The sequence below is a fragment of the Saccostrea cucullata genome, unplaced genomic scaffold (assembly GCF_032062105.1).
Source record: "Saccostrea cucullata isolate Sc308-1 unplaced genomic scaffold, CSIRO_AGI_Scuc_v1 ctg1542, whole genome shotgun sequence".
In the NCBI taxonomy this organism is placed as follows: domain Eukaryota; kingdom Metazoa; phylum Mollusca; class Bivalvia; order Ostreida; family Ostreidae; genus Saccostrea; species Saccostrea cuccullata.
This window is the reverse complement of record NW_026939168.1, coordinates 26602-39874: the sequence shown is the minus strand read 5'-3', so window position 1 is coordinate 39874 and position 13273 is coordinate 26602. Positions and strand designations below refer to the sequence as shown.

Sequence of the window (13273 nt, the reverse complement as noted above, 5' to 3'; positions counted from 1 at the left end):
TATAATATTTAGAATGATAATATCAATGAAATATGTAAATATTGTTCCTGAACACACAAGCTCTCTATAAACTCTAAAGCTAAAATTGTTGAAAATTTTGTCCATTTTGTCCTTGTTCTGAAAAAGGATATAAACTCGGGACTAGTTTGTGATGCCATAAAAGCAAAATTACTGAATAAACTGCTTTGAAACTATAATATGTTCTGTAAATTTATATTTTTCATACAGTTTATTGAATTCAGCACATTTCATGAAGTTTTCAAAATGTGACTTTTGTGGGGGCAATCTGGTAATGTCAAAAATAATTCAGATCTTTATTAAATATTTTTTTAACAAGTTGTTATTTGTCACTTTATTTTCTTCTTTTATAAATCTGATTTGGAGACAGCTCACATTAATAGATATATCACTGATGTTCATTTACATGTCATTTTGACAGACTATTCCATCTTCTATACACTTCGTTTTTATGTTATTACCTATATGAATCCTCATGTGTTTTTGTAAGGTATCTGATCTGCTGAATTTTTGTCCACATACACCACATTCATAAGGTTTTTCACCTGTATGTATCCTCATGTGTCTCAGTTTGCAACTTGAACGGTAAAATGCCTTTCCACATACATCGCATGTATATAAGGTTTTTCTCCAGTATGTGTCCTCGTGTGACTTTGTAAGATGTTTGACTGAGTGACTATCACCTGTATGTATTCTCATGTGATTCAATAAATGACTTGAATGGTTAAATGCCTTCTGACAAACATCACATTTATAATGTTTATCATCTGTATGTGTCCTCATATGCTTCTTTAAGCCACCTGATTGTTTGAAAGCCTTCCCACACACATCACATTTATAAGGTTTATCACCTGTATGTGTCATCATGTGACCCTTAAAAGCCTGCAACTGGTTGAATGTCCATTTACACACATCACATTTATAAGGTTTATCACCTGTATGTATCCTTCTGTGTTTGTGTAAGTTCTGCAATTGGTTAAATGCCTTCCCACACACATCACATTGATAAGATTTATCACCTTTGTGTAGCTTCATGTGGCAGTTTAAGTTACTTACATTGTTGAAAGCCTTTCCACAAACATCACATTTATAAGGTTTTTCTCCTGTATGGATCCTCATGTGAATCTGTAAGCTACCTGAACGAGTGAATGCCTTATCACACATATTACATTTATAAGGTTTATCCTCTGAATGTAATATCCTCCTGTGACTCTGTAAATCACTTGAACAAGTGAATGCCTTCCCACACAAATCACATGTATATAGTTTTTCACCTGTATGTGTCCTTGTGTGAGTCTGTAAGTCCCTTGAACGAGTGAATGCCTTCATACACACATAACATTTGTGAGGTTTTTCACCTGTATGTATCAACATATGGTCCTGTAGGGCTTTTGCTCCAGATAAACTCTTTTCACACACATCACATTTGTAAGGTTTTACACCAGAATGTGTCTTCATGTGACTCCATAAGCTCTGTGAGTGCTTGTAAGCCTTCTCACACACATCACATTTATAAGGTTTTTCCCCAGTATGTGTCCTCATGTGATCCTGTAAGTGCCGTAACTGGATGAATTCCTTTCCACACACATCACATTTGTATGGTTTTTCACCAGTATGTGTCCTCATGTGACTCTTTAGATTTCCTGGCCAACTGAATGTCTTCTCACACACTTCACATTTATAAGGCTTTTCAGCTGTGTGTGTATTCATGTGTGTCTGCAAGTTTTGTGACTCACTGAATGACATCTCAAATACATAACATTTATACTGTGTTTTATCTGTGAATATCCTCGTATTTCTCTGTAAGGCACCTGATTGGTTCCAAGTTTTTGCACATGCATCACAACAATAAGATACATTACCAGTTTGTGTCCTCATGTAGCCAGCAAAGTCATCTGATACAGACAATGCCTTCCCACAAATTTCACACTTAAAACTTTCCTTACTGGTTTGAGAACTTATTTGTCTCTGTAAGTGACCTGAACTAGTTGAATCTTTCCAACTGTTACACTTTAATGACTTTTTACTTACATGTGTGTTGATGTGTCTTTCGGAATTTCCTGTCTTATCTTCCTCTGCACAATAGTTCTGTAATTTTTCGGTATCTTTCTGAATATTTGAATGGGGTTGGAAATCGCTCCTTTCCTTCTGCAAATATGACAAAGAAATCAGTTTTAATTCTCCATGTTGTGATTATGTTTATTGTAAGGATAAAAAGTTAAACAAATAAATATTAAAGACGCTGGGGTGGCAGCCATTTTTAGACTATTTTAATCTCTTACAAAAGAAGAGCTCCATAACAGATATACAAAAGTGATCAATATTAAAACTAAAATGTATAATTTTTTTCTTTGCCAAATGAAAGTTGTTGGCTAAAGATACAGTATCTAAAAAAAATAAGTTTAATCTGGTGGTTAAATCGTTGACCCCCCCCCCCCCTCCCCAGCCTCCTTAAGTTATACTGATTCAAGGTAATAGTTGTTTTTTTAATTTTAAAAAATGGGTTAAAGAACAAGGGTAAATAAGGACTTCTTTTACCATGTGAATTTCTTAAAATTTAAACTGCTCAGTTTAGGTTGAAAAGACTGTATTCCTTACTTGGCCCCTTGCTAACCATGAATCAATAAAGCATGATGCAATTTTCTCTCTAATCAATGCTTTAAAACATCATCATAGTTTCTTTTTTTCTTTTTTTTTGGTAAATGTGATTTAATATTAAAAGTTGTGTTATCCATCTCTTCATTTCTTCTTTGATGAACCTGACTTCACATTAACAGGTAGATCATTGATGTTCATTTCCATGTCATTTGACAGACTGTATGCCAACATATATACAGCTCAATGCACTGTCTATGCTCAAATGGTTTTTTTGCGCAAAGTTAGGTCACATTCTTTTTGCAATAAAATGATCACAATCGACTTTAAGGTATTCAAAATATATCGACCATATTTTGTACAATCATCGCAAACCACATCCAAAATGTACGATCCTCTCCCTTTCTGGCCGTGGTTGAACGAGGCGAGACTTTTCGTAGCTCATTGAAATATTGACCAATGCGAGTAAACCATAGTCGGATGATGAACTTTATAACGACCTTTCAATGAATATATCGCAGTAAAGGAAATATTTCTTTAACACTGTTGACGTCAGTTGTTGATTTCATTTGCGATGGAAACAAAACTTGCCACTGACTGAATATATACGTCACAATAGAGAGGCGTTTATATTCAAGATTACGACACTTTTTGTGATCAAGCAGCCACTGGTAGGAGAGAGCTATATGCAGACTCCAGATCGTGGCTTGAGACGGTGATTTTGTACCTAATAAATGAATAATACAATATTTTTAATCATTGTAGCATTTAAAGATGCTGACAATCAAAGATGAATATGCGATTGTGTTACAAAATTTGATGGCAAAAATTCGTCAGGTGTTTTATCCAAACATATGAGATTGATGAAGGCTCAAGATAAGTTAGTTAAGTGTGCCCCATATTCTCTTGTAAAATCTAAAATGGCGCCGGTGCATTTATAATCTCGTTTTTCTTAAAGCCATATATGGCGTAACTGATCAAAAAAATATATTTTTGAAAAAAACAAATTTAAGTAAAGAAATATAGTTAAAACATTTAAATTAAAACTTTTCATACAATTCTGAACACGGAGAACACCACGTTTCAACTAAAAATACGATTTTATCTCCTCTGTTATGTGTTATTTAAATCTTTTGTATTTTCTTCCGAGTCGGAGAAAATTCCGAGAATCCTAATTAAATCATGATATCTTTATAACGCAATTGACTTAGATTTTGTAATTTACGGAAAAGTCCTATCTTTATATAAAGTACTGATACAAATAATAAGTTCTTATAATTTTAGTCTAATAATTTTCACTGTACATACGCCATATATGGTTTTAACATATCCAAAAATATTAATGCATGGAAAAAAAATTAGATTTTTACTCGTCTGTTTTTTATTCATTTTTTGGAGGCAAAAGTATATATCAGCAGTTAGTGAGACTTTGTACATTTTATTCATAAACAGTAAGAGTATTTTTATCAATATATTTGCAGAAAACTGAATCAATGTACTTAGTTTTATACAGGCTATGATTACAAAGTTGAGTCACTAAATGTGTACATATTTTGCTGATCGTTCCAATGAAATCAAACTCAATAAATTCCGTGAAACGGTTACATTTTTATTTAACTATTCTTAGGACTTTTTAAAATGTCCCCCAACCTATTTTGCAAATATCACAAGCACATGGATCTATCAATTTCATAACAATGTCAACTTGAATCTACACTACCTGAGGATGCTTCTATATAAATATGATCAATGATGGCTTCACTATTCTTGAGAAGATGATTTTTAAAGTAATTTTCTATATATTTCTATGTAAAATTTGGTCGGCCATTGTGGCCCCGTCCTACCTGTGGGCGAACATTTGATTTGAACAAACTTGAATCTACACTAGCTAAAGATGCTTCAATATACTGTAAATATGATCAATTATGGTTTTTCTATTCTTGAGAAGATGTTTAAAGAAGTTTCCTATATTTTTCTATGTAAAGCTTTGGTTGACCATTGTGACCCTGCCCTACCCCCAGGGGTCATGATTTGAACAAACTTGAATCTACATTACCTGAGGATGCTTCCATATAAATATGATGAATTATGGCTTTATTATTCTTGAGAAGACAATTTTTAAAGAATTTTCCTATATAATTCTATGTAAAACTTTGGTCAGCCATTGTGGCCCCACCCTACCCACGGAGGACATAATTTGATTAAATCTTAATCTACACTACTTGAGGATGTTTCCCCATAAGTTTACTCTTTCCTGGGTTCTTGAGAAGAAGATTTTAAAAACATACCACCAAAGTTCCATAATTCCCAATTATCTTCCCTTGAATGAGGCCCTTTATTTGAACACACTTAAATCCCCTTTACCCAGGCATGCTTTGTGGAAAGTTTGGAAGAATTTGACCATGTGGTTCTTGAGAAGAAGTGGAAAATATGGAAAATTAACAGACAGATGGATTGACAGACAGACAGAGGCCAGACAAAATGTGATCAGAAGAGCTCACTTCAGCCTTCGGCTCAGGTGAGCTAAAAACAGCATAGGTGCAATGAAGATGTAAAAAAATATCAATCGGATAAAAAAGGAAAAGTAAAAAAAAACATTTTGAACCAATAAAAAAATCCAGTCGGGTGGATTTTGGCGAGTCTGTCGGATTACCGCAAAAAAATTTAATAATGGCCCCTGCATATAAAAGAGATGGTCAGATCCAGCATCTGAAGCAAAAAGTGTAGTATGCATTCTTAGATGTATCATCCATGCAAGTTTAAGACTACATTCGGCTTATAGTTCCTTGGAAATGAGACCTGCTCCAAAAAAGTCAACCAGTTCACTCATCCAGAAATTTAGGTCTGATTTAGCATTTGACATGATTGAAACAAGAGGCCCAAGGGCCTTGAATCGCTCTTCTGATAAATTATACAACCTATCACTTGTATTTGAAGCCTCTAACCCGAAGTATTCTAAGACCCAGGTTGCATCACCTGACAAAGTTTGATGATTCTTAGCCAATTAGGACTACTTTTTGGTCTACAATCTTGGAAAACACAAAATGCATCAACTGACAAAGTTTTATAATTCTAAGCCAATAAATACCTAAGATACTTAAATATAGCCATAAAATATCACCATGACCTACTTTTTGGTCACATTTGGGAAAAACCCAAGATGCATCAACTTACAAAGATTGATGATTCCAAGCCTATAAGTACCGGAGATACTTAAATAAAGCAATAAAATGTCAAAAGTAGGTCATCATGATCTGCATTTTGGTTGACATATTTTAGAGTCCCAAGATGCATCTGCTGACCAAGTTTGATAATTCTAAGCAAATAAATACCTGAGATATTCAAAAGTAGGTCACCATGACCTACTTTTTGGACGAAATTCTCCGAAAACCCAAGATGCATCAACTGACAAAGTATGACGATTCTAAACCAATAAGTACTAGAGATACATAAATAAAGCCATAAAATGTCAAAAGTAGGTCACTGTGACCTACTTTTTTGTCGACATTCTCTGAAAACCCAAGATGCATCAACTCACAAAGTTTGATGATTCTAAGCCAATAAATACCAGAGATACTTAAATATAGCCATAAATGTCAAAAGTAGGTCATCATGACCTACATTTTGGTCGACATTTTTCAGAGTCCCAAGATGCATCGCCTGACCAAGTTTGATGATCGTAGGTTTGAAGGTAATCAAAATATGCCTTTTAAACAATTTGAAAACAAATGCCTGTAAAATTCTTAAAGTAGGTCACAGTGACCTACTTTTTCTTAAATATGTTTTTAGGTCCCAAGATGCAGCAACTAGTGTTGTAAAATCGGCATATTTTACTATCAATTATCATATTGAATCGGAAGAACACAATCGATTATATAATCGATAATTTGAACTTTTAAAAAGGTTAAATTTATTCATTAAGCACGAGTAGAATTCCATAACATTTGACCGCGAACTTCAACTTATCTTTATTGGCATACGACATTTTACACAATTTACAAATAATCGGGTCCATCTGCACATTATTTTTGCATGGAGGCTCATCGCCCTTTTTCAGAAAGCCAAAAAATTTCGAACTTTAGATTGTGTTGCACCAGGATATTGATATAATTAGGCGTCATCACCATGCACGTTCGCCATTTTGTTTACCACCAATTAGCACAAGACGAAAGACCACCTTTAAGCAATCACTTAATAGTAGCTTAATGGTGACTTAATGGTGGCTTAAAGAAGTTAATGCCTTTAAGCCACCATTAAGCTGCAACTTACAGGTGCTTAATGTCCAAACTTCATTAAGCTACCATTAAGCCACCATTAAGCTGAGCTTAATGGTGACTTAATGGTCAAACCTCATTAAATTTTTAAGCATCTTATATGGAATCTTTGAACTAACTTTTAGTTGTTTTAAAATCATTTACGCAAAATTTATTCTAACTAATAATTTTGTCTCTATCATAATTATTACGAGTTTTTTGACAACATGCATAAAGTTGAGAACACTGAGAACAAAGTTAGTTAATAGCCACAGGGGCTTGCTCTCAGTGTCTAATAATTTTTTTTTTTAATCATTTTTAGTGATTATAAAATAAAACATACTTTATCAGTGTCATAAATTATTTAAAACAAAAATAATAAATCATTAATACATGCGGTGTTTTAATTTTTAGTGTATATGATTTTTAAAAATAAATAATTATTACACGCCGGGAGCAAGTCCTTGTGAAATATCTTATATTTTCAATAACCAAAATCAATGTGTTCTTAAATTATCTTTATCCATGAACACAAAATACATATTTCTTTTTTGTAAAAAGGGTGTTTATAATTGCATGTGTTATAAGAAACATTCCACTACAGAATTCATGGGAATATAACTTTAAGTCAGATAATCTCATGAAAAAAAAATCGCTGTCTTTTTTGGGGGAGGGGGTGCACTGGTTTACAAATGTTTAGTTTTCAAAGATGGACTTTTACCAGGGACCTACCTGCTTTTACATCAGGAATAATTTTAATTAATTCGTTATTTTTTTAATTTTTTTTTTTATAAAATACAGTGGTAAGCATGGTAAGTATCTGTAAAAATCTAGTTGATCTTTTATTTCTTTTTTTTGAAAATGCAACGGTAATAATTATAAGTATCTGTCAAAATCAAGTCAGTCTTCGATGATTGTTACTTCAAAATCGATTTTCTTAAACATGACATCCGACCAGATTTATACACATTGAGAAACGGGTTAACAGATTATCAGTGTACAGTACACCGACTGGTTACAATAGACCTTAATTAGGTGTCCCCCGTCCCTGGTTAACTAACAGGGAACTATACACAAACAAGAAACATATTGACGCAAGCGTCAAAATTCGGCCGCAAACCAATTAATAATATTCTTCCTTTGATAGAAGTAATTCGAAACTGAAATTTGCGTGATCTGTTTGTAAAATTTCTTATCTTTATCTGTTAAAATATATTCGTGACATGAAATACTTGCATGCGACATTGCCGATTTTCTTCATGCATAATGCATGTACAATATTATATGTGTAAGGTAAAGCAAACTGCCCATAGACATCTGCATCTCTGCTCGCAGTTTCGTACAAACGAACTCTGGTGGAAGTTTGATGTTTAAGTAATTATTACATAAAAGTACAACACTAAAGTTTAGACTTAGCTATAGTTTTACTTTAATTTAGAGGATGTTAACAACCCCCCAGATCGATCTAGATCCACCACTACATTTCTTCTCTTTCAGTGTTGAGATGTGGCGGGAAAATGCTTGGCACATTGTAAAAACGCGCTTTATCTTAGCCTCATGGACAAAATTGTGGTACGATTCTGTGCTTTTAAGAAATCAATATTTCATCAAATTTTTGAAAAAAACTTCCATAGGAAATGTATAAATATACGCGGCATTTTAAAATAAGTACAACAAATCCTGTCTAGACTGTTTAAAAAGAGAAAGTAAAATTGTTGATATAAACCGTGGTCTGTGTTTTAGACTATGCCTACATAAGATTTCTCCGCACTTCAGTAATGCCAGAGTCTGTCAATCAGGATTGGATGAAATATTTACCCAATTATTTATAAAAATTTATTTTATGATTATTGTGCTTTTTGTTAAACATTTGAATATTTTGTTTAATATTCTATAATATGAATGTTATTAAATATTTTTAATCAAATTGTTCTACTCCGCATACAACACAGCACGGCGACTTAAAACTTTCATATCAATTAACCGACCGCCTCCTGGCGGCCGGTAATAACGTACACTTACATATTTTGATGATCAATATTTTTACAAAATCTAAATTTAACGCAAGCATATAACAAATTAAAAATTATGATTCATCGATACCCATTATGATACAAAAAGAATTGAACACAATCTAATATTTTAATTCTAAATAAAGTTTTTGTAAACGTAATTAACCAAAGGTAACTCTTACGCGAGGATTTACAATAAATTGTTGACACATGAATCCGTTTATAACCGCAGTAGATCTACATGTATATATATTTTTAAAAAATAGGAAAATCTGATTTTTCGTCTTTTCTTTTGCTGATAGATTTTTGCGTTTTATCTATAATGAATTTATTTTCAATCATGATTTCATGCTTACTGTATAAATTTTTCGAAGAACAGGTGACGAAGAACTCGATCACATCACATCAATCTAAAAGCCGAACTCAATGTAGATATATTAATGTGATATAAGCCTTTCAAAAAGATCAACAAATAAAATTGTTTATATATTGATTAATAAATTAATACAAGAGTTTTGGAAATGTTCAACAAAATACTATATATACTTTTCCCAGTTCAAAGATATTTTGAAAAAAATAAATTCAAATATTGAATATTTTCCCATACAATCAAGAGCGATGATAGTCTAGTGGATAAGGTGTTCGCCTTGAAAACAGAAGGTCATGGGATCGCGCCCCGTCTGCGGCGTTTTTTTTTTATTTTGAATTTTGTTCTTTTTCAATTTTTTACCAAATCAAGATATCTGTGAACTCTTCATTTATAATATTGATAACAAATCACTTTAAAAATAATTTTTCACCCATATAAACAATATTATCGACTGTGTAATGTAATTAATGGTTGCTTAATGGTGGCTTAATGGTAGCTTAATGGAGTTTGGACATTAAGCACCTGTAAGTCTACCTTAATGGTGGCTTAATGGTGACTTAATGGTGGTCTAAAAGTAACCAATAAGGACCTGTAAGCCACCTTAAGTAACCATTAAGCCACCATTTAGCTACCAATAAGTTGGAAATTTGGCTTAATGGTGGCTTAATGGTTACTTAATGGAAGCTTACTGGTGATTTATAGGTGCTTAATGGTGGCTTAATGGTGGTTTTAAGGCGGTCTTTAAGCCACCATTAAGCACCTATAAGCTACCATTAAGTCAAGCTTAATGGGAGCATTTCATCTTGTGTAGAGTGACGTCCCTTTGGTGAATATAAAAGTTAAACCTGATCAGCTTAAAAAATACGGCATGAAAAATATAGCGATCTATCGATGATAATATTTACAATCGATTGTTGATACGTGTTATAAAAGATAAAAGTCGTAAATGAAGATAATTTAGAAGTCAAGGACTACTAACATCCCCAACCCTCAACCCCGAAATATGTTGTTACCTACGCTTTGTATACATCCTTTTTCGTTAGAAAATATCAGCAAGGGTATCAAATCAACAATAACTTCTTCTGAATCAATTTCACACTATAATACCAATAACTTCTTCTGAATCAATTTCCGAAAAACATGAAAATGTTTTTGTTTATTCTATGCTTAATATACGTATAAGGATAGAGAAAATGCATACTTAAAAGGAATTTAGAGGGGAAATGGGACGATAATTTAAAAAATAATTTTATTTGGCACAATAAACATATTTTATTTTGTTCTTAGACTTTCATTGTATAAATATAACATTAATTCTACTGAATGAACATGGAAAGCAACGCAGCGAATAAAATATCTACATGTAACTAAGAACAACGCGTGCGGTTACTTACACAGGCAATTGGAGTATCGACCCCCCCCCTTTCTGATTTTCTGGGGGTTTCCCTATTTTGGATTTTTACATGTTTAATTCGTATTGCATGTTATTAATGATGTTACCCTTTTATCTCTTTATGCTGTTTTTAAATACCATGTTTTTCGTTTTAGACTGATACATAAAAAGAGACGGCTTGCAATTTGTTTTTATTCTATGACGTCTGCCTCATAATCTTCACTTGCATAATCACTATCTAAAGCGTAGATAATCATGGAATATGCAGACATTGATAAATTTGAAAAACACTCTTTTTCCTTTTCAATTTATATAATTCTTTATTTGCCTCCGATTAGTAAATATTTCGATTAAATCGACGTGCACATATAGGGTGGAGTTAAAATTAAAAAAAAATGGAAAAATTTACTCATCACTGGCGTTGGGAAGTAAAAAATGGAAAGGAGGGAGGGGGTCATGTCCTACGTGCCTGTGGTTATTTACAAGAGGTCAATGCCGTTCAAAAAATGTATATATGATATATATAATTTAGTTTATGTTTCATTAAGATTACCCCGGAGGTGCCTTAGCAGTTTTTAATTTGTGATCAACATTTATATAGATTTGTCTGAGATTAGCACATACCGTTTCATAATTGAGTTCGACTTTAAAAGTTTTGACTCTGTTTACGGAGATAAATGAAAACAAAGACATACATGTCCTATGTGGTTGTGTAGATAAATTATCGTAGAAGACAATTGTAATAAAAAGTTTGTTTCCACAGTGCATTTTTATACCTTCATCACCTGCATACGGAGTATTTATATCTCAGTTGATTCGATATGCAAGAGCATGCTCTACGTATGAACAATTTCTTAAACGAGGTAAATTATTGACAAGCAAGTTGATGAAACAAGAATATCAACAGTCTCGTTTAAAGTCATCACTTTTAAAACTATGGTCGATACAATGACCTTGTCAGCAAATACAATTTATCATTGAATGAAATGCTGACTGACGTTTTTCATACCAATTGTTAGTCCATTCCCGCACCACAGATCTCCAGATTTCCGCATTATTCCGCATTTTTTCCTCATTTAAATATGGAAAAAATGTGGAAAAAAATACGGAGAGAATTAACAAAACAGAAAAGCAGAAAATATACGGAAATAGTCCGGAAAATATACGGAAATAATACGGATAATTGGACTTAATCTATTTTTCATCTGGAAAAATATTGAACTCTTTACTTAGAATATTTTTCATCTGGAAAAAATACGGAGCTCAGGACTTAGAATTTTTCATCAAGAACAAGATGTGTTTGTGAAACACTGTGAGTAGCGCCCGGTGGCATCAAAGTTCTAAAAAGCAATTTTTTAGCAAATGGGTCTTTCTCAAGGTCACACATCATTGTTGTCATTTTGAAAGCACTTAATTAGTGGAGTCTGCATACCAAATATTAAGTCTCTATCATCTATGGTTCAAAAGTTTTGGCGAAAATTCGAAAAAAGCTATTTTTAGCACATAAGTCACAGTCAAGGTCACAAGGTCATTGACCTTGGTGTCAGTTGAAAGTGCCTAATTAGTGGAGTGTGCATATCAAATATGAAGTCTCTATCTCTCATGGTTCAAAAGTTATGGTGAAAGTTTGAAAAAACTATTTTTAGCCTATAGGTCACAGTCAAGGTCACACGATCACTGTTCTTGGTGTTATTTGAAAGCACTTTATTGGTGGAGTCTGCATACCAAATATTAAGTCTGTATCATGTATGGTTCAAAAGTTATGGCAAAAATTTTGAAAAAAGCTATTTTTAGCACATAGGTTGCAGTCAAGGTCACAAGGTCATTGACCTTGTATCAGTGGAAAGTGCTTTTGTAGTGGAATATCCAAACCAAATATGATGTCCCTCTAGTCTCACTGTTCAAAAGTTATGGCGAACGTTAAAGTTTACAACAGACAGACAAACAGACAGACAAACAGCTAAACAGACAGACACGACAAAAACAATATGTGCCCCGAAAAAATTTGGACGCATAAAAACTGTCTTAGAGTTAACAGCAGTTCTCTGTTTCTCCTGAATGTGTTATGTGAAATTTGATTGAAAAGAATGTTTCAAAAAGTCGGGCTAGTGATCAATTAATTTAAACAACAGACCGCCAAAATTTAACCTTGGCATCCATGTTGTAATGTCTGCTCTGTGTAAAGGAGGAAGTTTGTTGACCAGACAGCCCGAGATCGTATTGCTGTATCAACCAAAGGATGCAGATACACGTATTTCATATGCGGCAGGTCAGTCAAATTTTTTTAACATGTGTGTCAGTGATGATTAAAATAAATTTCTAGGCCTAGGAGTGAGCTACCAGTACCAATGGCATTGGTACTGGAATTGGCAAAGCAGGCTACGTTCGTTTCAGCCAATATGCCCATGATTCAAATCATTCAATCAGTTCATAGAATTTAATTATGATGAACAACAATTAAAGGTGTTAATTTTGGGGAGACATGGGCTGTTATTTTTAGCAAATGATTTACCATACATTTTTTTTTTTGATAGCGTCTGTGCAGCAGTCTTCACGAAAACTCACTAGCCCGACGCCCGAGGCTAGTAAAAATTGGTCTGGGCTAGTAAAAATTGTTTCAGAAGTAGCCCGA

General features: G+C 33.2%; 1 protein-coding gene across 1 annotated transcript; it reads right to left on the bottom strand.

Annotated features, from left to right (window-relative positions):
* Positions 1–234: 234 nt before the first annotated feature.
* On the bottom strand, positions 235–2820 carry LOC134252447 (zinc finger protein 883-like). The gene is made up of 2 exons (XM_062734937.1): positions 2788–2820; positions 235–2166 (listed from the first exon to the last, which is right to left on the bottom strand). Exons 1-2 carry the CDS (start codon positions 2818–2820, stop codon positions 421–423), a joined length of 1779 nt encoding a protein of 592 aa, XP_062590921.1. The 3' UTR covers positions 235–420.
* Between the last annotated feature and the right edge of the window lie 10453 nt (positions 2821–13273).

Excerpts from the sequence above, each read along its gene's own strand:
- LOC134252447 (XM_062734937.1), bottom strand. The coding sequence starts at position 2,820 with ATGGAAATGAACATCAATGATCTACCTGTTAAT. Across the intron at positions 2,167-2,787 it reads TCAATGATCTACCTGTTAAT|AAGGAAAGGAGCGATTTCCA; the intron begins GTGAAGTCAGGT and ends TCATATTTGCAG.